At 40.2% G+C, this 25,560-nt stretch overlaps 1 protein-coding gene across 1 annotated transcript in view; it reads left to right on the top strand.

The window, feature by feature from the left end:
* The window catches only part of LOC134392921 (MAX gene-associated protein-like), a 58,911-nt gene that overhangs the window by 2,564 nt on the left and 30,787 nt on the right, over nt 1-25,560 (top strand). Inside the window, exons 2-11 of the mRNA XM_063117682.1 lie at nt 4,374-5,325; nt 5,686-5,785; nt 7,115-7,207; nt 14,335-14,466; nt 14,932-15,030; nt 18,760-19,421; nt 20,986-21,325; nt 22,554-22,798; nt 23,803-23,946; nt 24,517-24,571. Of these exons, the coding sequence (XP_062973752.1) occupies nt 4,374-5,325; nt 5,686-5,785; nt 7,115-7,207; nt 14,335-14,466; nt 14,932-15,030; nt 18,760-19,421; nt 20,986-21,325; nt 22,554-22,798; nt 23,803-23,946; nt 24,517-24,571 (2,822 nt within the window). The remainder of the gene's footprint in view (nt 1-4,373; nt 5,326-5,685; nt 5,786-7,114; nt 7,208-14,334; nt 14,467-14,931; nt 15,031-18,759; nt 19,422-20,985; nt 21,326-22,553; nt 22,799-23,802; nt 23,947-24,516; nt 24,572-25,560) is intronic.

Genomic DNA, 25,560 nt, shown 5'->3' with positions numbered 1-25,560 from the left:
AATGTGCAAAGTGCAGAGAATAGAAATGATACTTCATTGATTGGAAATGATTCTTGAATTGCAGAGCAGGCCCTGTAGGGGCCGCGTGCATACTTACCGCTTCAAAAGCAAATTTGCTACAAATAGACTCGTTGCTTCCTCATAAAGAAACTTTTGGCATACTGTTAAAGCTACATAAGAGCTTTCTAAATTTCATTATAATTTCAGTATGCCAAATTCTAAGTCAGTGCACTATTCCTATTGTGGACACTAGAGCAAAAAGCTTGTATGGGTTCATATTTACAATTCTTCATTATAAAACAAAGGAGTTGGAAAAAGTTCAGAAAGGGGCAACTAAATGATCAAGGGACTGGAGCATCTCTCCTAAGAGGGAAGCTTACAACAGCTGGGATTGTTCAGCTTGGAAAAAAGAAGGCTAAGGGGAGACATGATAGAGGTGTACAAAATAATGCATAGTGTAGAGAATATTGATAGGGAGACATTTTCCCCCTCTCTCAAAATACTAGAACCCAGGGTCATCCCATGAAGCTGATTGGGGGGGATAGTCAGGACAGATAAAAGTAAGTACTTCTTTATACAGCGCATCGTTAAACTATGGAATTCGCTACCACAAGTTGTAGTGGTGGCCATCAATTTGGATGGCATTAAAAGGGAGTTGGATAAATTACTAGAGGAGAAGGCTATCAATAGCTACTAGTCCTGATGGCTTTGTGCTACCTTCAGTATCAGAGGCAGTAAGCCTGTGTGCACCAGTTGCTGGGAAACATGGGCAGAAGGGTGCTGTTGCACCGTGTCCTGCTTTGTGGGTCGCTGGTTGGCAGCTGATTGTGTGAACAGCATGCTGGACAATGGACCCTTGTTCTGATCCAGCATGGGTCGTCTTATGTTCTTAAAACAAATATTTAAGAAATCAATCATTTAAAAAAAGCACAATTTACAAAACTTCAAATTGTTTCAGTAACTTTCTGCAATGTATTTTTCTAGCAGCAACTGACAATGTTTCGTGTCATGATGTCCCCCAACAGAGAGTAGGGCTGTGTCACATCCTGGACCTTATAATTCCAATACAACTCAAAAATGCTCTACTTTTCAATTAATAAGTTTTCCCTCAATCTTATGCTAATCTTCAATAGGTGTTGGGTTAATCTTTTTCCAACTGTTACTTACAGCCAAATATATTGCTGTTAACAAAAATGCAGCCGCTGGTAACACTACATCTTTGACAGTCCAAATAAACCAGCCATTGGGTCTAAAGTAGAGATGTAAGATTACCAAAACTGTTGAAGCCATGGAGTGGGAAGAGAGACACATGCCCCACCCCATGGAATTTTGGAGGAAATGGAAAAAAAATATACAATATTTGTTTCAGTGCTCTTAACAGATTTAAAGTCATTTCATTATTTTAAGAACACAAGTGCATTGGGCAATATCCAACGAGGCTGCTGTGCTTACAGAATTGACATAGCATTAACATAAGTGATCTCCAGTGCAATGTTAATAACATAAGCTGGTGAGGTGTTTTTTTCTGAGAACTGACCAGCTGGACCTTAAGCAAGTAATCCCTGAAATATCTGAATTACCCTAGAATCCAGAAGAAGCTGAAAGCAGAGCAAGGCTGGTGGTAGACAGCATCTGTTTCAGTTTGAGAGGAATTGATTGGTGAGGAGTTAGACGAATCTGGTCTGAAGGAAAAGCTATTGAGAGCTTACTTAGCTGAGGAAGACTCTGTTGGCTATTAGGTATGATAACCAGACATATTTAAGTTAAGAACCTTTAAGACATCTCAGCCTATTATATGAAGTGACATTTTTCATGTTTGTAAATCCATGTATTAAACAATCTTATTTTTTCTTTATTTGAAAGTTACCTCTAGTGGTAGTGTCAATCCCATGTCTATGCCATAAGAACCAGGCTGCTGCATTTCTTTTAGGTATTGAGGGTTAGTTTTGGTGCCAGAGGTTAAAGGTTTGATAGCTGAGGTAGCATGCTGTAATGGTGAGGTCTAATTCAGAACTTCATGAAAAAAATGGCAATGGATTCTATACATCCAAGCCTCATTTTTTATTTTTAAAAAGGAAGACAGGTGGGGTAACCCTCATATTGTTCCATTACATGTGGTGGCAGTGGCGGGATAACCTACAGTGTTTCTCTCACACTATATTTATTGACTGCTATGACATCTAACCAGAGCAAAACTCCAACTGTCTAAGATTGCACATTTTCTTCACATGTTATGATATGGTGATTCTAATTACATGTTGGGAAACTGAGTATAACTTGGAGCATAATATTTAATCCCTAAATATTTATTGGTAAAATATATTAGATCAGCTTTCCCCAAACTATATATTTTGGACTACAACTCCTAGCATTCCTGACCATTGGCCATGCTGCCTTGAGCTGATGGGAATGAAAGCCCGAAACATCTGGAGGACACTAAGTTGGGGAAGGCTGCATTAGAACAATTTAATAAGGAATGGAAGAAGTAACTATGTTGGGGAGTTTTACAGAAAATATTTTTTTATAATCTCCACTGCTTCAAAATTGCCAGAAATTTTACATTTCTGGTCTTCCTATAAAAGTCTTCCTGTTTCATTTTTAGAAATCATTTCAAGGGAGTAAAGGCTGAGTAGCAGTATATGATCATCTTGTCTTAAATACTTTATTTATTCTAAAAGAAAATATTTCATAATCCAAAATGTTCCACTTTTTCAGAAAAAAACAAGGTCCTTGACAAAAACTGATTTTCTCCTGAATTTTCCAGGTGTTGTTTGTTTGTTTAGGCTTTCACGTGTCTAGTCCAAAGGTAATTTGCATCCTATTATACTCGGGATTTCTGTTATTAAAGTCTAAAATACTTTGATTTTCGGATAAGACCAGAATATATGATAAATGTTTTCCCTGCTAGAACAAGGGTCGGCAACTTTGGGCAATCCAAAGGCCAATTCAGCTCCCCTCCCCACTGACCCCTGGTCAGAAGAAAAAGGGGATACACAAGCTGAATTTGACAATTTAAGCCCCCCTAAGTACTATGAATACCTAGTATGGTCTAATTCAGCTTGAAAATAATATTTATCTTTGGTTAATAAATATACTTACATTTATGGCATGTCCTCACTTACATGTTCTCTTTAGGTAGCTTTAATATAAAAATTCAAAGGGTTTTAGGGTCCACGACAACTTGCAGGGCTTTTTTTCTGTCTAAATATGCGTAGGATTGCACCTTTAATTGTAAAGAGAACACATGACTTTCCTCATTTTTTTAAAGAAACAAAATTGGGGGTTTTCCCACCTCTGCGATAGAAGCATACCTCCAACTCCAGCATATATTTAGCAAAACCTATGAGGTGTTAGAGAGGGCCATTATGTTAATGAACATTTTGGAAAGTCAGTTTATTAGTGAAAATGTTAAACATTGTATCTATGCAAATAGTTGGTATTAAAAATGGTTTGCATAAAAATAATATAGTCAAACTGCTTGACTATATTACAAAATATACAAAAGTGTATCTTTACACTTTTACAAAAGTGAACATTGGAGAGGAAGGGAGAGCACATAGGTAACAAAGTTCCCCAGGTAATTGGAAGAATATGTATAAAATATATTATTAAAACAACCGATTAAAAAATGCCAGAAAATAACATAATGCAGCTACACTTCATTAGATTTATTAATTTACTATCTTCATGGGATGGACTCCTTGATCTTCTATGCATGTTTAGAATCCTATGCATGTTTAGATGGTATAAAGTCCTACAGTTCCCAGCATTCCTCAGCCAGCATGCATTGGATTTGCATCCTTAGTTAACTTGATGGGAGTGCAAGCCTTCATTGTACTTGGCATGCATGCATGCAGTTATAAGAATAGGTTTTTAATATTAATATTCCTAACCCACAGTTATGTTGGGTTTTTACTCTGTTGTGATATAGTATAGTACAATAATCTCTCAAATACAGGGTGACACTTCTATCTGAATAAAGGTTTGGTTTAGACACATGTCATGTGTGTGCGCTAGTGATTAGGGTGTTCAAAAACATTTTGAACTTCTATATTAATGTTGGCTTAAAAACCACCCTGAAAAAGCAAACATTTGAGTGAGTAAATGTAAGTATATCTGTTAACAAAACCAAGTTAGGTATTTCAAGTGACTTCAACTTGTGTATTTTATTGTAATCTGACAGTCTTTAAGAGACTGGAGGTGATGCTTCTGAGGAAGAGTATTTTGTGGTTATCCAAGTTATTGCCGTTTACTTAAACCTTCTATGTTGATTCGTCATTTACATAGGGCTTAAAAGGAAAAGGAAGTATACTGCCTGTGTTTTGAATTGTACATTTTCTCTGCTTAGTATTTTATTTTATTTTCTCATCCAGTCCAATATCTGGCCCTTGTCAAAGCATCTCCCACATGGCATCCCCACTGAACTCAAATGGAGGCATCAGTGGTATTAAAGAAGAACCAGTGGATGACTATGATTATGGGTCAAGTGTGTGTATGGAAGAGATAAAGGTGAAGCAGGAAGAAGCAGATAATGTGGCAGGGGACTATTCCAATAACAGTCACTCCATACTGGAGCAGCAGCTGAAGAGAAACATTGAAATGGGCAAAAAGGCAATAGAAATTGGATTGCAGAAGCGACCACAGACCAGCCAATTGGGTGTTGCCAAAGCAAAAATGTTAAAATTGGATAGCGGAAAGATGCCTGTAGTTTACCTAGAGCCCTGTGCAGTCACCAGGAATACCATAAAGGTCTCTACTCTTTCACAGGCCCTGTTGTCACCTACAAAGATTGACGAATCTCCTTTGAGTGATTCAGCGGATTCTTTGCCTACTTGTTTTGAAAATAATAGTATCTCTAGCCCATTTGCAGCTATGGAAACGGAGCACATACCAACTGGAAAACAGTTACCTGAAAGTTTGACACAGAAATGTTCTTCGGTAAGAGAGATGCTGTGGAAAAATACTGAAACATGTAGCAGCCTCACCATAACAAAGAAAGTTTCCAGCTGTAGTCTCAAGACCACCGCATACAGTGGCCCTTCTTTAGCTAAAGTTATCTCTGCTGGGGGAAAGACGAATGCACTGAAGAGTAACATTTTCTTTAAGAATATTGTTGGTAACCAAAACGCTGAGTTGCCTGCCCCACGTAAAAGAGGAAGACCACGGAAAGTAAAGTTCCCTGGAGTTGGAAGGCCACCAAAATATACTGGAAAGTCAATCAAAACAAGTAATTATGCCTCTTTGGGCCCTGGCAATACCCATTTGGATGTTAAGCCTGATCTTGAGGCCGTGGATGGAGTGCTCTTTGTATCCTTTGCTTCCAAGGTAAATCTATATATGAATAAAATGTAGCATTGTCGGAATTACTAAGTAGCATTATAAGAGTTGTGCTTAAGTTACAAACCTGAAGGTGTATTTCCTATTCGACATTGAACTATGGGATCGAAGTGTTTACTTAATCCTGATATTATGGCTTTTCTATATTATATCAGTTTTAATTCTTACTAGCACCAAATGTAATTATTTATGTCATGAGTGAAGCTTGTATTCTAATATCTGTATCTTGAACAGTTTATTTAATAATTGTTATCCATTGGTAGTTTCCTAAGTTGCTTTTGTTTGTTTCTATTAAAAGCCTTGAATAGCATTTTGGCAAGACATATATTTTATTCTTTGTACATATAGGAAGCCCTGGATATCCACACTGTTGATAGAACTGAAGAAAAAGAATTGCAGAATAAACAGACACCTTCACTGGCTACATGTGATCCATGTATTGATCCAGGTAACAATTTATTTATTTATTTATTTATTACATTTTTATACCGCCCAATAGCCGAAGCTCTCTGGGCGGTTCACAATGAGAGTGATCCATGTATTGATCCAGGTAACAATGAGAGTGAAGTTGGCTAGCTAAAGTTTTTAAAATGCCTGTTCTATCAGTTGCAGGGGACTGATAATGAACAGGATCAGAGCCATGGAGGGGAATTTAACCTTTTTCTTCCCTGCTGTGGTTCGCTACACAGGGCCAAACTAGAAGTGCAGTTTTTATCATTGCAAATTGCTTCCTTTGTGGGGGCACAACTAATTTTCAGGATCATATTCAAAGCAAGCATTGAGGGGGAATTTAACCCTTTACTCTGTTGCTGAGGCAAATGCCTCTTCTAAACCTTATATTGACTTGGTGGTGGAATCGCCCATTGATGCCCATGATAGATTCCCAGTGCAGAAGAGGGATTTTCCTTAGGACTGCAGGAGGAAATGAAAAGGTTAAAGTCCTCCTTGATGCCTGCTCTGATCCAGTTGTTTATCAGCCAGTTATGTAAAAATCAATTTTTTAAAAATAATAATGTATTTTTAAATTTCTAGTTTTTTAAAAAAAAATCCATGTATATAATAAATTCCTCTTTCATTTTAAAAATAACAAATTAAATCTAAATATGCTAAATCTTCACTTAACTGACTCATAAAGTGGAGTTAATGGCTCTGTTATGCTCATTGAATTAACATTCAAACATGGGTATTCATTGCAGCTTTTCGTCTCTTTCATCTTCTTGAAAGTTCTGGAATTTCAGTTTCTGTGTATCTGACTGAAGTCACAGTCTGGGTAGAATTGTTGTCTTGTGCTTATATGGTGGATAGCAGGAATTTATTAAGTCGGAAAACAATATTGCAGGTTTGATAAAAATGGGTGGTTAAAAATGTAAGGTTTTTTTATATATATATATATATATATATATATGAGTTTTGAGTTTTTTAAAATAGAAAATACTAAGCTTCTCTCAAATAATTAGGTGACATTAAATAATCTGGATTTAAGCATGGCAGCCATACTGTTAACCTTTTAACGGAATCAACACTCCTACCAGATTCATGGAGTTAAATGAGGCATTCCCTATGGAAATGAGGAACCAATCTGATCATTTGTCAAATATCAATATTTATACTCTACCTACCAAACATAGGTATGATGAAAATATACTGTTCTATTTGGCCCAGTAACTATCCAACTATCCACCCAGTAACACTCTGGTTTGTGGGGATTGTTGCTTAGGTGGGTAAATCAGAAATAGTAAAAATACTGAGGCATCTTAAAGGAATATATATTTGGCAGATGCTCAAAGGATACAACAGCTGGAAAAAGAATTGTTGGAAGATTTGAAGTTTTTTAAGTACAAGCAAGTGATACATCCTAGTCTTCGAGAAGGTAGGTGTAAATTCTGTGAAGTAGTAATGGTATTTGAGTTGTGCTGGTCATGCGCATATTAATTGCCATGTGTTGGATGCTCTTATTTATATTGATTGTAAATGTTGGGATCTCATGTAGATTGTCATTTTCCTTGCTGTCAGAATATGTGTAGTTTGTGGCAAAGGGTTCTTGATTGGCTCAGACTTTGGGATATACTTTCCTCTGAAAAGCATACTAATTAAATAATCAAGTCAAACCAAATAACCCTGATCATCTGGCAGCTTTCTCCTTGAGCAGTTTCTTAGGTAAAGAAGGGGAAATTTATCATTTTTTTCAATCGGAGACCAGTGATATCCTGATCTTTCCTGTCTATACATTTATTTGTTGACTTATTTATTTCAGATAATTTCTATGCCACTTTTTTTTAAAAAAAGAACCAATGCATTTTACAGTCATGATAAAGTCATGATAAAATATGGTAAAACCCCAAATCAAAACAGTAAACAGTGATAAAACAGTAACAGCTTATTAAAATAATCAGGGATAGTTAACAATGTTGGTGGTCAGGATACACCAAGGTAAACAAGTTTACATTTAGGATGCAATCCTGCAGACAGGCTGCTTAATTCCATTGACCACTGTGCGCAGAATCGCAGTTCTACTCTGTATTGCATGTTTTCGTATTGCTAATATTTTGTACCATGGGCCTTTCCTGGCTCCTCCCTCTGAAAAGCCTGTTCTGAGGGTCAAGGTACCCTCTGAAACACTGTAGTATGGCATGGGGCTGCAGGGGATGGGGAAATTGGGAGAAATCAGTGGGACTGTTTTGTGCAAGCAGAATTGTTGTTCTGCTTACACAAGATGTCTCTAGATCCAAGACATAGTGATAAATGGGAGGTGGAAAGTGTGGAAAGCCAAGTTAGTACTGATATAGGCATAATATTGGTAATGTCTGAAGCCATTGTTCAGAGATAAAGTATGCATGGTGAGATTGTTTGTTGACGTAGCCCCTCTTCTCTCCAGTATAAATTCCTCTTACCCTTTCTACATCAGCTTTCACTATAGTGTTGTGTTATATTAACACAAATGTTAACTGGGGATTAATTGCTTTGTATCTAAGCCACACTTAATGGCCCTATTCAGCACAGCTTGTGGATGTGCAGTTAGTTAACAATGGTGTGTGGTGGTTACCACTAACCATGCTGTATACTCCTGCCACATGTGCACAGAACAATGGCTGGCAGTGTGGTCACCCTAAACACCCTTCTTGAGGGAGTGTAGCTTGTCCTTGCACTGCTATGGGTTGTGGGACAGGCTGCTTCTCTGAAATTTCTTGGAGAACCATGGGAAGATTTTTTTTTTGTGTGCCTGACAGTGCTGAGAGTACCTTGGGGTTGCCCCAAAGTGTGATGAAGGCTCCCACCTCAGCCTTGGACCATGTCTGCCCTCTTGTTCTCTTACCTTTCTTCTTGACCCTTGTCCTGAGAGGGGACTCTAGTCGGGATGCTGTGCTGGGACTGATCATAGAATCATAGAATAGTAGAGTTGGAAGGGCCATCGAGTCCAATCCCCTGCTCAATGCAGGAATCCACCCTAAAGCATCCCTGACAGATGGTTGTCCAGACGCCTCTTGAATGCCTCTAGCGTGAGAGAGCCCACAACCTCTCTAGGTAACTGGTTCCATTGTCGTACTGTTCTAACAGTCAGAAAGTTTTTCCTGATGTCCAGCTGGAATCTGGCTTCCTTTAACTTGAGCCCATTATTCCATGTCCTGCACTCTGGGAGGATCGAGAAGAGATTCTGGCCCTCCTCTGTGTGACAACCTTTTAAGTATTTGAAGAGTGCTATCATGTCTCCCCTCAATCTTCTCTTCTCCAGGCTAAACATGCTCAGTTGCTTCAGTCTCTCTTCATAGGGCTTTGTTTCCAGACCCCTGATCATCCTGGTTGCCCTCCTCTGAACACGCTCCAGCTTGTCTGCGTCCTTCTTGAATTGTGGAACCCAGAACTGGACACAATACTCTAGATGAGGCCTAACCAGGGCCGAATAGAGAGGAACCACTACCTGACGTGATTTGGAAGCTATACTTCTATTAATGCAGCCCAAAATAGCATTTGCCTTTTTTGCAGCCATATAGCACTGTTGGCTCTTATTCAGCTTGTGATCTACAACAATTCCAAGATCCTTCTCGTTTGTAGTATTGCTGAGCCAAGTATCCCCCATCTTGTAACTGTGCCTTTGGTTTCTATTTCCTAGATGTATAACTTGGCATTTATCCCTATTAAATTTCATTCTGTTGTTTTCAGCCCAGCACTCCCAGCTTATCAAGATCACTTTGAAGTTTGTTTCTGTCTTCCCGGGTGTTAGCTATCCCACCCAATTTTGTGTCATCTGCAAATTTGATCAGCGTTCCCTGCACCTCCTCGTCCAAATCATTAATAAAAATGTTGAAGAGCACGGGGCCCAGGACTGAGCCCTGCGGCACCCCACTCGTTACCTCCCCCCAGTTTGAGAAGGTTCCGTTGATAAGTACTCTTTGAGTCCGATTCTGTAGCCAACTGTGAATCCACCTAATAGTTGTTCCATCTAGCCCACTTTTAGCTAGTTTGTTAATCAGAATATCATGGGGCACTTTGTCAAAAGCTTTGCTGAAGTGAAGATATATGACGTCCACAGCATTCCCACAGTCCACAAGGGAGGTTACTCGATCAAAAAATGAGATCAAATTAGTTTGACAGGATTTGTTCCTTACAAATCCATGTTGGCTTCTACTAATCACTGCATTGTTTTCAAGGTGCTTAGAGATTGACTTCTTTATAATCTCCAAAATTTTCCCAGGGATGGATGTCAGACTGACTGGTCTGTAGTTCCCAGATGCTCTCGATGGGGCTCCTAGTCTCATCCGCCTGTATTTCTGTGCAGGGATAGGTATTTTTAACATATAGTGCAACTCCGCCTCCCTTTCTATTTCCTCTGTTCTTTTTGAACAAGTTATATCCTTCAATTGCTATGTTCCAGTCATGGGAGTCATCCCACCAAGTTTCAGTTATACCTGTCAAGTTGTATTTGCCTTCATGGAATGCCTCTGAGGAGTTGCCATCTGAGTAAAGGGCAGAGGAGCCATTGTTGTTTCCTCCATGGGATCAGATTGTGTGTTTGTGAATGTGTGCACGCACACATGGGAAAGGAAACTTTTTTCTGCCTGACGTACTTCTCTGAGTATGGCAGGGGGAAACAGTCAGCAATGGGGCTGGCTACCAGCCATCATGTCATGTATTACTAGACAGATTTCAGCCATGGAGCTTTTGTGTGATGGTCAGTGCAGCATCTCCATTTTCAGCCATTGGCCTCTTATGGCTGAAAGTGCTCGGTTAACCTCAGGGTCCGACAGCCAACATGCTAAGCCATGGTTAGAACCCTGATCCTTTTGCAGCACATGGTTAGTGTGCTTGGTTAAACCGTGGTTAAGTAGCCAACATGGTTTGGAAAATCACCCTACACATGACATGTTAAGCTATCATGGTTAGCTTAGCGTGATGTCTGAACAGGGCCAGTGCTAACTTGGTTTCTTCTGTAATTGGAAGTTGAAACTAGAGTTTAAAGCCCTTTAAATAACAGGGAACTTGGTTTGCATTAATTCTGGTTAATGTAATGCTTCATTATGGTTAAGCGTGGTGGAAGAATTCATACTTAGTCCAGCAGATAGGTGCAATATTTGGTTGAACCATGCTTTTGATGATAAAAGCATGAGACTTGGGGCACAGATAGGACTTATTCTCATGAAGATTTTAAGCTATAGGGCCATTGCAGATTTCCCACCTAACAGCAATGGCGGACGTTTTTCAAAATGGCCTCCTAAGAAACATTTTCAATCTGCCCTATTGTATGTTTGAGGCTCTGTGGGTCAAAATGAATGTGATTTTGCTTGAATTTGCTGTGTAAATACATGTGCAGACGTCTATCATGCACATGAACACACACACGTGTACGCATGCACAATGAAGCAAATCCAGTGGAACTGTCCAACAACACATGGCGAGGATCAATGTATTGTAATGTTTGGTGGCCTCCATATTGAGATGACGGTTCTCAAGGTATTTGGAGATGTTCTGGATGAAAGCGGATGGACTGGAGTGCTTGTTCAGGCTGGTGCTACCACTGCAGGAAAAGCTAATTCAATTATACAAGCATCCCATGTGACACACACCTGTAGGGCTCATCAAATCATAGCCAATAGTCTCTATGTACTTCTACAGCAGGCCTATAATGGGGACAGCAAAGACTCAGAAGACAATGGGCACTTTTTGTTGCTTGAAGACTGGTGTAAGGAAAGAAGTAATGTATATTCCCAGTTCCAATTCTGGTACATCATTCTACGGAGCTTGTCTTAATTATTTATGTGAGAGCGATACAAGAGGGAGACTTCCAGCTCTATATTGAAGCCCTGTCCAAAATTGTTCCCTGGTTCTTTGCATTGGACCATACCCATAATGCAAAACGGATCCCTGTGCTCTTATGTGATATGGTTTCACTTAAAGAGTGCCATTGTAAAATTTATAAAGAATTCATGGAAGGGAAATTCATCACAAAAACGTCTAAACGTGCCTTCTCTGCTGTTGCCATTGACCAGGCCCATGAGCAGAATAATGTGTCTGTAAAAAGTGATGGTGGGGCTGTAGGCCTAACAGAAAGCCCAGCAGCTCTGTGTTGATGGATGGTGTCTGGTCCCAAGATGGCCTGCTTAACTGATGAATTTGAGAATTCAAGTAATAAGAGATGGGACACAGATGAGAGTCATCATAAGGCCAAAAGCACTCGCAGTTGGCATTTGCAAAATCTGTTAAGTCTCTTACTCAAGCTATAGAAGATATGGGAAGTCCATTTAGTGAAAACAGCTGTTATCTTATTGTACTTGACAGTAGAAACATTGTAGATCCAGCAGTGGCAGACACACTGCTCAAGATTAAGAAACTTGGAGTTGACCAATACGAAACATATGTCAGTAAGGGGCTTGTCAACCAATACAAACCTACCATAGATCCTATAAAACGGAACAACCTCCATATCTTCTGCTGTCCTCCAGTCAGAGAAAAGTCAAGTAAACAACTGCAACTGATGTCCCTAAAAAATGACTGCTTGCTTTTCTCTAGACTTTATATTGCATCCTAGATATGCAGTTGTGATCTAGATAACTTCTCTGAGAACAGGAACAAAGTATCATTTATTGCACTGTTTGAATGAGCTCACACCTAAGAAAGAAAAATTCTCCAATCCTGTAGTGCAGGTGACCATTCAGCTGCGACCAGGAGTTGCAAAAAATTCCCAGGAATATGACACTGATGTTTTCTTTAGCTATATCAAATCACTGCTTCAGTATGTAACAAGATTAGACATTATCTGTGATTGTACTCTGTACAGCACCATGTACATTGATGGTGCTATATAAATAAATAATAATAATAATAATTTGTATAAGCATGAAAGCTTGAAGAGTGTTACAGCAAAAGAGGAAAAGATTTTTGGAAACATGCTGAGCTATCAAGTCCAGTCCCTCAAAACTGGCAAGAGTTTCTCCATGTTGATGACAATAAAAATGAGTTGTTCTTCTTCTTGGCAATGACGCTAGCATACATTGACACTAACAAACAGGTGATTACTACAAACAATACCAATGTACTTTGTGTAAATCGTCAAGATGTCTTGGGAGTGGCCCCATGCTCACATGAAGAGACAGACACTTGCATCCTACTCCGTTTAAATGATGCTATGCAGCAAGGGTATAATAAAGCCCTAATACACACTGTTGACACCAACGTTTATTTATTTATTTATTACATTTATATACCGCCCCATATCCAAAGTTATCTGGGCAGTTTACAAAAGTTTAAAACAGTAAACATTAAAAATATACGTTGTAGTTCTGACCATAACATCAGCACAGTGCCTGCACATTCATGAACTATGGGTGGCATTTGGAGTTGGGAAGAACTTCTGTTTCCTTGCTGCTCATGAGTTAGCAAGGACTCTGGGTCCTGATCAATGTATCGCCTTGCCAATGTCCCACGCAATTACTGGGTATGATACTGTGTCCTTTTTTGAAGGCAGGGACAAAAGGACTGCATGGGAAAGCTTTCTGTACCTTGGCTAATAGGCCAAGACAACAGGCAGTAGAAGAGTGGCTGAAACCATGGGAGAGATTTGTAGTTTTGCTATAAGACCGTACCAGCAGTAAAGAGCACATTGATGATGCAAGAGAGCAGCTGTTCATGCAGAAAGGTAGAGCAATTGACGGTCTACCTTCTACACAGGATGCACTTATTCAGCATATCGAAAGGACAGTCTACTAGGCTGGTTACTGCTGAGCCCAAATGATCGCAAAAACCACAGCTTCCCTCGCTGAGTGATTGGGGGTGGAAGAAAGATGGGGCTACACAGAGGCTACTCAAGTTTGTAGGGAGCTTATACAATGCGGCTGCAAGAAATGCCGTAGAGGACACTGCAAGTGTCACAAGGCTGCTCTACAGTGTTCTGCTCTGTCTTTGCGGCGCACTTTGTACTGACTGATAAGAATTGTTTTTCTCCGAATAAACGACAATCATTCTGTTCTTATTTTAGTTATTTTTTCCAATGCCTAGCTTTAAAAAACAACATAGGTCTATATTCTATTACAGATCGTAAAGGGTGGGGGGTTTTTTGTTTGTTTTTTGGTTATTAACTCCCATTAGTACACTTCTAACATTATAATTCAAATAAATCAGGGCTCATAAACCCTAAAATAGGCATGATTCTCCAAAAACTGAGGAACCGTAACAGTGAATGGTGCCCATATTTGAAAATGGCTGCCAATTTTGTTACAAGGCAAATCTGACTTGGTCCTATAGCCAAAAATATTCAACATGGTATGGTCTACAAGTGTGCCAAATTTCATGCTTTTATCATCAAAGTCACAATTATTTCACCTATCTGCTGGACTAACTGGAGAGGTAAGGGATTGGGTATTGATTTGTATATTATCTTTGAATTCTATGAAATGGAATGCTGGCCCTGAGAAGAAATGGAGGTGCTCTTTGGTTTATAGACAAGCTTTGTTTCTACAACTGTTCTGATAGTTGTATAACATTTTAGCTGGTATTTTCTTCGTGCAGTGGGACTAAAGCTGAATTTTGTTGACCCAACAATGAGCATTGATCTAAAATATTTGGGTGTGCAGCTGCCACTGAGTTATTCGGATGACTACACTTTGTGGAAAAACATGGTGACCAATTCCAGTTCTACTGGTAAGTCTTGCTTAATGCAGTGATGCTTAAAATTTGAATTACACATTAGGTCTTCATCTTTAGATATTATTTGAAGCATTTCTACTTTGGAACAAATCATAAACACTTCTATGTTACTGAAGACTTGGCATTTAGACAAAAGCAACAGATCATCTCTTCAGTACTGCGTTTATATTTAATTGTGCGGCCCCATGTGGTAGGTCTGTATTCTGAGGCTAACCTTCAAAGTTTAGCACACCTTAAGCACACTGTTTTAATAGTAAGTTTCTGAAACTTTCTTTTCATGTTCTGCTAACCATTTTTACCTAGCAATGTTTTCAGAAAACAGCATGTGCCAGCATTTGTGTTCGTATAACTCAGCTAAAAAAATTCTGTGCTTTATTTTGAGCATTTTCTGTCATTCATGTATGTTCTCAGCTAATTAAATGGTTTGGCTGTCTTTTATTCTCTCCCTTCACCCAAAAGATAGTGGACTTCCCTTTGTTTCCAGGACTGGGAAGACAAATGACTTCACAAAAATAAAGGGATGGCGAGGAAAGTTGCATACTTCTTCAAAAAATGAAGGTAAGAAGAAAATCTACGACGTGCTCCTTATTGTTCCCATTCCTGGAGGTGAATGGAATGAGGAAAAGAGAATATTGCCATTTTCCTTCCCTTAATTTGGTTAAGAACATTTGCCCCTATTTACGTCTGTGAGAGGAGAGGAGGATTATGGTGTTGGATTGCTGAAATGACAGAACAAGGCTTGAAGTACATTGTTAAACTGCTGTGTCTTGGTAGTGGTCTAGGGCAGCCTTCCCCAACCTGTCACCCTTCAGATGTATTGGACAACAACTCCCGTCATTCTTAGTCATCATAGTGCTGTCTGGGGATGATGGTAGTTGTAGTCAAGTACATCTGGAGGATGTACTTTTGGGAAGGCTGGGGGAGGGCTTGTGGGTCGTGGGAGAGGGTCAGAAAGTTGTACAAAGAGAAAATTATCAATATATGTGATCATTGGATGTCTCAGGTGGTAACTCTGGCTCTTTTAGGCTTATATTAAATACCTGGTAATATATTTTCCACAATCAAACAATACCAATGGATTCTGCACCAGCAAGGCAATCCCACGAACAACAATCAAGGTTTCTAAATTCAATAGCATGTCAGGGAATAGGTAACGTGGTGCCATGAGCACAAATGTGCCCCTGGAAAGCTTTCTTGGTCCCTGCCAAAGTGCCCTCTCCCTCACATTTGTATGATGGATACATGGGATGCGTGTGTGTGTGTGTGGGAGAAAGTGTGTGTGAGAGTGACTGTCTTGAGTTGGGAGTGGGAGGTACTGCATTGCAGTAGTTCTGTTCCTACTTGGCAGGTCGGCTCCGGAAGGTGGTGCTTGGAGAATATTGCTCGGCGCCATAGATTTTCCAGTATGGGGTTCTGCAGGGGTCAGTTTTGTCCCCCATGCTGTTCAACATCTACATGAAACCATTGGAGTGTGTTGTCATCAGTACATAGATGACACGCAGCTCTACTTCTCATCTACATCAGGTGAGGCTTTGAATGTGTTGAACCAGTGCCTGGCTGTGACAATGGACTGGATGAAACCTAATAAGTCTGAAATGCTGTTAGTTGGTGGTTCTGCTGACCAGATGGAGGGTGTTCAACCTGTTCTGGATGGGATTACACTACCCCTGAAGGAGCAAGCTCGTACCTTGGGGGTTCTCCTAGAACTGTCTCTGTCACTTGAGGTTCAGGTGGCCTCAGTGGCACAGAGTGCCTTCTAACAGCTTCGGTTGGTGGTCCAGCTATGCCACTATCTGTACAGGGATAACATGGCTTTAGTTGTCTATGCTCTGGTAACCTCCAAGTTAGATTACTATAATGCACTCTACGTGGGGCTGCCTTTGAAGATGGTTCAGAAGCTGCAGTTTGTGCAAAATGCGGCAGCCAGTTTGATAATGGGGAGATTCAAACATATAAAACTGACACTGACCCGCTTGCATTGGCTGCCTGTATGTTTCTGAGCCCGATTCAAGGTGCTGGTTTTAACCTATAAAGGCTTACATGGCTTGGGACCACAATTCCTGATGGAATGCCTCTCCCACCATGAACCTACCTGTACATTGCACTCAACATCTAAGGTCCTCTTCCAGGTGCCTACTCTGAGGGAAGCTTGGAGGATGGCAACAGGGGAGAGGGCCTTCTCAATAGTGGTCCCCCAATTATGAGATGATCTTCCTGATGAGGCCTGCCTGGGGCCAACATTGTTATCTTTTCAGCACCAGGTCTTTCTCTTCTGCCAGGCATTTAGCAGCATATGTTGAGTTTTTAATCAATCCCAGATCTATCTTTAGGCTTGGGTGAGAGCTCAAAGTTGTTTGAAATGTATGTTGTCTTTGTTTGTATGCTCTCTGTTTTTACGTTTTTATGGTTTTAAATTGTGTATATTAGTTTTTAATGTTTAATCTTTTAATCTTTTGTAAACCGCCCAGAGAACTTCAGCTATGGGGCGGTATAGAACTGTAATAAATCATTGTCAGCATCACCTATGGGTGGTGATCCAGAGTGAGAGAGAGAAAGAGATAGGGGAGAATGAGTTGGCTGTCAGAGGGAGCAGGGAAGAAAAAGAGTTCGCCTTCTGCGAAATAGGCTTCTGCTGGCACTGAAAAGTGTGCATTCAGAAAAGTTGTTTAGTGTGTAGCGACTCAAATTCCACCTCTGCCTTTACGCAGTCTTCCAGGCAGGTGACTTGTCATTACTAGCCATGCCTCCCATAGCAGTCATTTTATGGTGGTGCCCATGATAGTTTCTCAAATTGCCAAATGCGCTCACTGGACTGAAAGATTGCCTACCCCTGGCATAAGTCTATCCTTTTTTTAAATAGGTAATATACTTTGCCATCACTGGAATCTTATTAAAAGCTGAAATATAACCCAATGTCATCCTCAAAACCATTGTTCTTTTAAAGTATATATATGTAGTGTTTAGATATGAACACTGTATTATAAGTTCACAAACTACTACGGAAGGAAATATTTAGGAAGTCCAAAATAATGAATCTTTAGTTTTTATGCTGGTGTTCAGATGATCAGTTATTGTGGTGAACATACAGTTTGGAAACAATATTTGAATCCATATGCTGAGTTTTGTCTCTGTGATAAGCTGTATTTCTCAAAAGCTAAATGACTTTGCTGAATTTTTAAGGAATAGTATTCATGCTTGCTATAAACATATTTTTAAAACACAATTTAAAAATGTTAAAAACATTTAACAACTCAATTTCCTACAGGAACAAACAACTGAAAATTATTTCTCAAATAAGGAATTTTTGAATTTACTTACCTTACTTAGAAAATACACCAATTAAAAATAAGATAATGTTATTTACAAACCCATTCTGAAAAAAAGATAAGCTAACTCCACATTCCTAAAAGCTTTAGAGAATAAAATGAGAAAAGCATTGATTTACTCTTCTTACCAGTATTAATTTGTGAATGAATTAATGGGAGTGCTCATAAATAAATGCGCTAACACTGTCACCAAGACACAATAGTTTCCTTTGGATGTAGTAGAATTTTCTATGCACATCTGCAGTTACTTAAGGTCTATAAAGATCAATGTGGAGCTTCATTTCACTCCCCCCCCCAGCCTTGCCACTTAAATGCTAGCAGGGAGAGGAGTCTCCAGCCATTGACCGCCCAGAGAGCTTCGGCTATTGGGCAGTATAAAAATGCAATAAAAAAATAAAAAAATAATTGACTTAAAGTAACAGTGAGGATTTCCATGCACACTTTGCCCTTTCCCAATTGGAAGGGTGCACTGAACACTGCTTTGCCCTACCCCCACATCCTCCCCAATGGGGGAAATCATGAGGCAGGCAAAACCCCAAGGCACAGGTGGAGGAACATGTCTCCATCTGGTGCTTTGATCAGGACTGCTTTGCAGCACATCAGCTTTCACTGACTGAGGAAAGTCCCCACACAGTGAAACTGGGTTTCTCAGCAAGGTGCTGAGTGAAAAACTGACCTGTTGGATAGTCCTTCTGCCTCTGAAAGCTAGAAGACTTTCATAATTGTACTCTCAGAATATATTCAATGAATATTCCTCTGTAGTTCTATAATAACAGCAAAATGTTTGCAATCTCAGCCTATTCCGAACATCAATTCCTAAAGCTTTTACCATTTCTAAAGCTTTAACCAGGTATTCTGAAAGCTTCAAAAGTATACAGTGAGTGGAATTTATGCAGACACATTGTCATAAGTGAAGTTGGCAGTACTGTTAATCTTAAAGTTATTTTATATGATTATTCAGGTATCGTTTTAGAAGGCTCCTTGAAGAACAGATCTGCATTTTGTAGTGACAAACTTGATGAATACTTGGAAAATGAAGGGAAGCTGATGGAAACAAGTACGGGATTCTCTCCTAGCACGTCCAGTTGTCCTGTGGTTTATCAGCTTCCAACTAAAAGCACCAGCTACGTACGGACACTCGATAGTGTTCTAAAAAAGCAATCCACTGTTACAACTTCTTCCAGCTCTTATACTTTCAAGCCTCTCTCTGTGCCTTCTGTCTCTAGAAAGAAGAGAGAGAAAGTTAAGAATAAAAAGCAAGCAGTCTCCAGAAGCAAAGAAAAGTCACCCCACAAGCCTATAATAGCTTTACCTGTTGTAACAAAGCAGAAACAAAACTTACCAGTCCTGGAAGAGAAAGTCACTAAGTCTCAGCCAAGTAGTCAAGTAGCTAGTGAGATAAATGCTCTCACGGTGCCAGGTATAGATGAAAATGTGCAGGGGAAACAGGTCACTGTGCGTCAGGCGCAACAGCAGCAGCAGAGCAGTCGTCTGCCAAGTTTATCCAAGATTCAGTTGAAGCTGATGGACTTGGAGGATTGTGCATTGTGGGATGGGAAGCCACGGACCTATATTACTGAAGAGCGAGCAGACTTATGTCTGACAACTTTACTCACTGCTCAGGTTTGTTGTTGTGTTAATGGTTGTTTGTCTTCAATAATCCACCTGTTTTTAACTTTAATGCAAAGGCTTTATCAGAAAGATGACAAATAGATTTGGGGTGGAGAGAGTTGAAAGGAAACATGCCAGTGGTGGACTGGATGTGGGCTAGCAACCTGAGACTGAGTGTTATCAAGACAAAGGTGCTTTTGGTCAGTTGGAAAGAAGATTAGGGATTGGGTATGCAACCTGTTTTGATAACATAGCACTCCTGAAAGATCAGGTTCACAGCTTGGGAGTGCTCATGGAGCTGGCTGCGACTTGTTTGCTTTAATTAATTAATTAATTATGCTTGTATAGCAATCAATAAAACTGTAAAAAGCAACATCCATCCATTCAGCAGCAGCAAGTGAAACAGTAAAATACATGGCATCATTGGAGGTACACATCCCATCTAACATCCAGTGGACTAAAAATGCACAGCTCTAAACATCCTGGGAAAACGTAAAGGCCTGCACTTGGCCCCGAAAAGGCTATAGGGAAGGTGCTAGGCAAGCCTCCTTGGGGAGGGCATTCCATAAGCAGGTGCCACCTTTGTTTCCTAGGACCTACTCATCACATCTTACTTGGGATATGGGGGTGGGGGACCTGGAGAAGGCGCCCTGAAAAGGATATCAGGGTCCGGGTGGGAAGGGGGCAAACTTCAGGTAACTTGATCCCAAGACGTTAAGGACTTCTAAAGCTTTTGCTGATCCACCTGCTAGAAAACATTCTTGGGAGTGAGCAAATCTGGCTACTGTTACACATGTCCTGGTCACGTTCCAGTTAGACTATTGCGTCGCATCTGCCTTCTCCAACCAGATGCCGTTCAGATGTTTTGGCTGTCAACTGCCATCAGCCCAACCAGACTGGGCAATGGTCAGGAATGCTGGGAGTTGTAGTCCAAAACATCTGGAGGGCACTATGTTGGAGAAGGTTCAGCATGGAGCTACCTTTAGAGGCATGTTTGGAAATTGCACTTGGTGTAGAATGCTGCTGCCAAGCTCCTCGCGGAGTCCGTTTTCTCAGACTCTGCAACTGCTTGTTTTCTATCTATGTATTGTTCCTCTACTTAGTCAGAAGACATCTTAAACCACGGCTTTAACCATGGTGGTTAAGCCAGAAAGCCTTATTCACGTGGTTAAAGCCATGGTTTAAGGTGTCTTCTGAACAGGGCCTATATGTCTAGAGTTCTTTGAGGTCCCTTAAAATGTATAGGTTAACTGAATATAAACAACATAAATGCTATATAGTAAATATTTATGCAGCATTTACATTCATCTTGGTTATATTACTTCTTGAATTCTTCATCTCAAACTAATCTGTGTTAGTATATTGCAGCCAAAACAGCAGAGTCACACCTTTAAAGGCCCAGTTGTTTGTTGCAACAGACTAAAACAGCTACTTCTCTGGATTCTGAATGTTAGTTTACTCTACAGAATTCTATATCATGTAATTTGGGAACCTATGTGGTGGCAATTACTCATTTGTGTGTATTGAGGTACTTGTCTGAATGATTGAGAAGAATGTCTGTCTACACTTTTTTCAGGCTTCGCTCAAAAACAAACCTATCCACAAAATAATCAAAAGACGAGCACCACCGTGCAACAATGACTTTTGCCGGCTTGGATGTATTTGTTCTAGTTTAGCTCTTGAGAAACGCCAACCTGCACACTGCCGCAAACCAGACTGCATGTTTGGCTGCACTTGCCTAAAAAGAAAGGTGGTCCTAGTTAAAGGAGGTTCCAAGCACAAGAAGTTCCTGCATGGAAGGCATAGGCTATATCGTGGCAAAAGACTGGAACAACAGGAGGTGGTGGTAGAAAAAGAGGACGAGCAAGAGAAACTGAAAATAAAAGATAAGAGGAGAAAAACAAAGGTGGAATATAGTAAGTATTGACTAGTCATTATCTTAGCAAGCAGTTCAATTACTGTATACTTCCTGACTGTTAGAGCAGTACGACAATGGAACCAGTTACCTAGGGAGGTTGTGGGCTCTCCCACAGTAGAGGCCTTCAAGAGGCAGCTGGACAAGCATCTGTCAGGGATGCTGTAGGGTGGATTCCTGCATTGAGCAGGGGGTTGGACTCGATGGCCTTGTAGGCCCCTTCCAACTCTACTGTTCTATGATTCTTTCCCCAGGAGGGTTATTTTGGTAAGAATTTGAATTATGGAACTCATTTGCAACTGAATTACTAAATAAAATGCTCTCAAGTCAACAATTATAGCTATAAGACACTTTGAAATATCTCCCCTCGTCTAGAGAGTGAAGGATATTCAGCAAGGGTGATCCAGAAGATATTAGATTCCCAGTGCACCTTCACCAATACAAAGTTAAAATGATTCTGAAAAGCCTTCCAACGGTGATACAGGCATTTCTCTAACTTTGGGATTGTTCCAGAGATGGTAACTCTACTTCAAGGATGCCTGGATCAGAGTCTTAGACCTAATGTTCTTAAGAGTAAGGTCAAAGTCATAACCTTATACAGTAAAATGACATTCCAACAAAAGATTTCTCTCTTTATCTTCAGTGCATATTTGCTTGTGTTCTTTTCTGAGGAGCCTCCTGTATTCATCCCTGCCACTTTTCATAAGTTTCCCAGTTGGGTTTTATTCTTAGTTTTGGAAGCTCTTATGGGACAATTCCCCTCCTCCTTGAACCTCTCAGAACCAACCTGCATAAAATCTCCTACCTCAAAAGTAGTTGTTCTTATAACACTCCCTTCTGCAAGGTAGGTGGGATTGGGACTCTTACTGGAACAGGATATCAAAGCACTCCTATAGATGCAACTTTTATCTCTTTTGGCAGAACGTTAAGTATTAAGTCCGTTTTATAAATCCCTAACTCAAAATCCCCTCTCCTCCATACTTGTCTTGGTCATGAAATCTCCTTTTCTACTACTTTCCTTTTTCCTCCTTTTACCGCCTGGGAAATGCATCTGTCTTCAAACAAAAGATAGAGAAGATGTTATCTCCTTAATTGTTCTGTTGGAAAAATAATGGGTTCTCTATAACTATCTTATTTGTATTTAGGCAATGCTTGTATGGATATTTTTGTAGTTTGTATTAGACTAGAGATTCTTCACAGGAAAATAAAGTCTTCCATCTTACTTCTAGCTATCTGTGATACAGAGCCAGAAAAGCCTGTTAAGAATTTTCCATTGTGGGTAAAAGTAGATGGTGAGACGGACCCAGAGCCAGTTTACATTCCAACACCATCAGCGGTTGAACCAACAAAGCCTCTGATGCCACCTGTCTCAGAAGTCTTAACATCTGATAACAAATCTGCAGCCAGCGAAGTCAAGCATGCGACCAGTGGAGTCAAGTCATCTCGAGTGTATACACCTAGACCCAATCCAGTGGTAAGCAAAGGAATTGAGTATTGCATCTTCTGAATAAAAGGACACTAGGCAATTGTTCTTTAATTTTAAGATGGGAATGAATGGCCGCCTGCAGATATTTTGGTAACCTCCAAATTAGATTACTGCGGAGGGCTGCCTTTGGAGACAGTTCGGAAGCTGCAGCTTGTGCAAAATGCAGCAGCCAGATTGATAACCGGAATTAGAAGGTTCGAACATATAAGACCGATTCTGGCCCGCTTGCATTGGCTGCCTATACGTTTCCGAGCCCAATTCAAGGTGCTGGTTTAACCTATAAAGCCTTACACGGCTTGGGACCACAATACCTAACGGAACACCTCTCCTGACATGAACCTACCCGTACACTGCGCCATAACATCTAAGGTCCTACTCCAAGTGCCTACTCCGAGGGAAGCTCGGAGGATGGCAACAAGGGAGAGGGCCTTTTCAGTGGTGCGCCCCCCCCCCCCCATTGTGGAATGATCTCCCCGACAAGGCTCGGCTGATGCCAACATTGTTATCTTTTTGGTGCCAGGTCAAGACTTTTCTTCCAGGCAGCTAACAACATATGCTGAGTTTTGAACTGACCCCAGAATAGTTGTTTTAAATGAATATTGTTGTTTTTATGCTTTTGATGGTTTTAAATTTTTGTATATTTGTTTTTATTGTTCACTGTTTTTAACTTTTGTAAACTGCCCAGAGAGCATTGGCTGTGGGGCAGTGTATAAATGTAATGAATATTTATTTATTACAGTTATTTGTATGCTGCCCCTTTCAGGTTACAAATCCTACCAAGGCAACTTACACTTAACTTAAAAATAATACAGTTACAATAAACAGTATTAACACTTTGCATAGAGGTAACATTTCTCAGAGGCAGTATAAGATTTACCTTTGAAAGCAGCTGGATCCCTTTGGAGTTTTGTATAGGTATTTCATAATAAAAGTGGAGGAAGTGAATGACGTGGACTTCATTTAACTTGAAGCCCATTTATCTTGGTTTATAGATTCGAGAGGAGGATAAGGACCCTGTCTATTTATATTTTGAAAGAATGATGACTTGTGCTCGTGTTCGAATATATGAGCGCAAGACAAAGGAGAAAAGGCAGCAGCAAAAGTGCCCTTGGAATTCTGAAAAGCGCATTGAAAAGGTAAGATTTTATTCCCATTGTTTCTTTTATTGATGCACCATCCCAGTAAAATATCCTAAGCTGCAGAACTTTGGCATTGCACTTTGCGTTTTTAAGTTAAATAAGGGCCAAGCTAGACATGATGCTAAACACATTTGCTTCTGAGTTGTATTTTTTAAAAAAATGAATGATGTGAGTATTATTGCTGGAACCACAACCTGTGGGAAGGGGATATAATTTTCTTCCTGGCCATGGTCCTGATGAACATGGGCCTCCCCCATGGCTGCTAATAGCCCCAGCAGGGAAGCTCCTATTAGCATCTGCTGTAGCGGAGGATGTAGGGGCCATAGCAGGGAAGGAAAGGACTTACCATGGCCTCAGTGATAAGAGAGCTATTATCACTGCTATTAGACCATGTGTGAACCATTACAAGATGGAAAATACTACAACAGTAATATTTCACAGTCTTTGATTGTTGGGTTTTGAACTCTGTTTCCAGGTATGTGTTCTTGGAAATGTGATTTTTTTTTTTCAGACTCAGGTTTGGTTATCTTCTAATGTTTTGTACTATTCTTGTCTGTTTTGTTCTAGGAGAATGATTCTGAGCCTCAATCCCTTAAAATTGAAGAGGATAAGGAGCCTGGGGGTAGGATTAAAATCTTGAGCTTGACCCTGGGTTCTCAAATTGTGACCAAAGTTCCTTGGGGTGGATGATTGTTGTGAAACTTGTAGTATTTGCAGAGAGGGAAATGAGCATGAAATAGATTATGCCTCCTATTTTGCCAGCTGATAGTTGGCATGGTAGCCACAAGTGCCTTTTATTTTGTTTTACAACATTTCTGTACCAACCCATCAACAAAATGTTCTCTTGGTGGTTCACAAATTAAAGTTAAAACCATGAAGTATAAATATAAAACTTAGACATAAACTCTTAAACAGTAAAAATGGCATTGGAATAAAACCAGAAACAGCTGACAACAATAGGACAAAGAGTTTAATAAGCACTATAACCATAGTGCCCTCAATTTGTACATAGCAGTGGGCTGCTTATACTCAACTATGTTTGGATCTCCACATGCTCACTTTATTTATTTCTTGCACTTACAACATCAGTTGGTGTTTCCAGGATGGCTTGTAGAACATGTGGTTGGTGCTGATGTGGAGTGAATTTAGAAAAGGGGCAGAAATTTGTCAGACAGGTGTGTAGTCACTTGGTTTGCCTCTGTTAAAGTAGTATAAATGGGTTGAAAAGGGGCTGATGCAAACACTCCTGATTTCTTAACAGTGGTTAAGCAATTGGGAGTTGGCTGTGGGACTGAGCTCTCCCATTATTTCACTGTCTCTGTTCTGTAGCACACAAGGTTACAGCGAAACCACTGGTCTTACCATGATTAACTGTTATGTTAGTACAAATTGCAACCATAGATGGAGCTAGCCAGAGTTCCTTGTTGATCTAGAACAGGGATGCAGAATCCCCTGCCCACGGGGTGCATCTCACCTGCAGGGCACCCCAGTTCGATCAATGGAGCCAATTGGGGTTCCTCCAGGGAATGAGACTCCTGATGTTATCCAGACCGGTGATGGGCCAGGTGGGGGACAATCAGGCCCCCTACCATAAACTAGTTCTGTGCCCCT

This window comes from Elgaria multicarinata, chromosome 2, assembly GCF_023053635.1.
Source record: "Elgaria multicarinata webbii isolate HBS135686 ecotype San Diego chromosome 2, rElgMul1.1.pri, whole genome shotgun sequence".
Lineage (NCBI taxonomy): Eukaryota > Metazoa > Chordata > Lepidosauria > Squamata > Anguidae > Elgaria > Elgaria multicarinata.
This window is presented reverse-complemented; position numbering and strand designations above follow the sequence as displayed.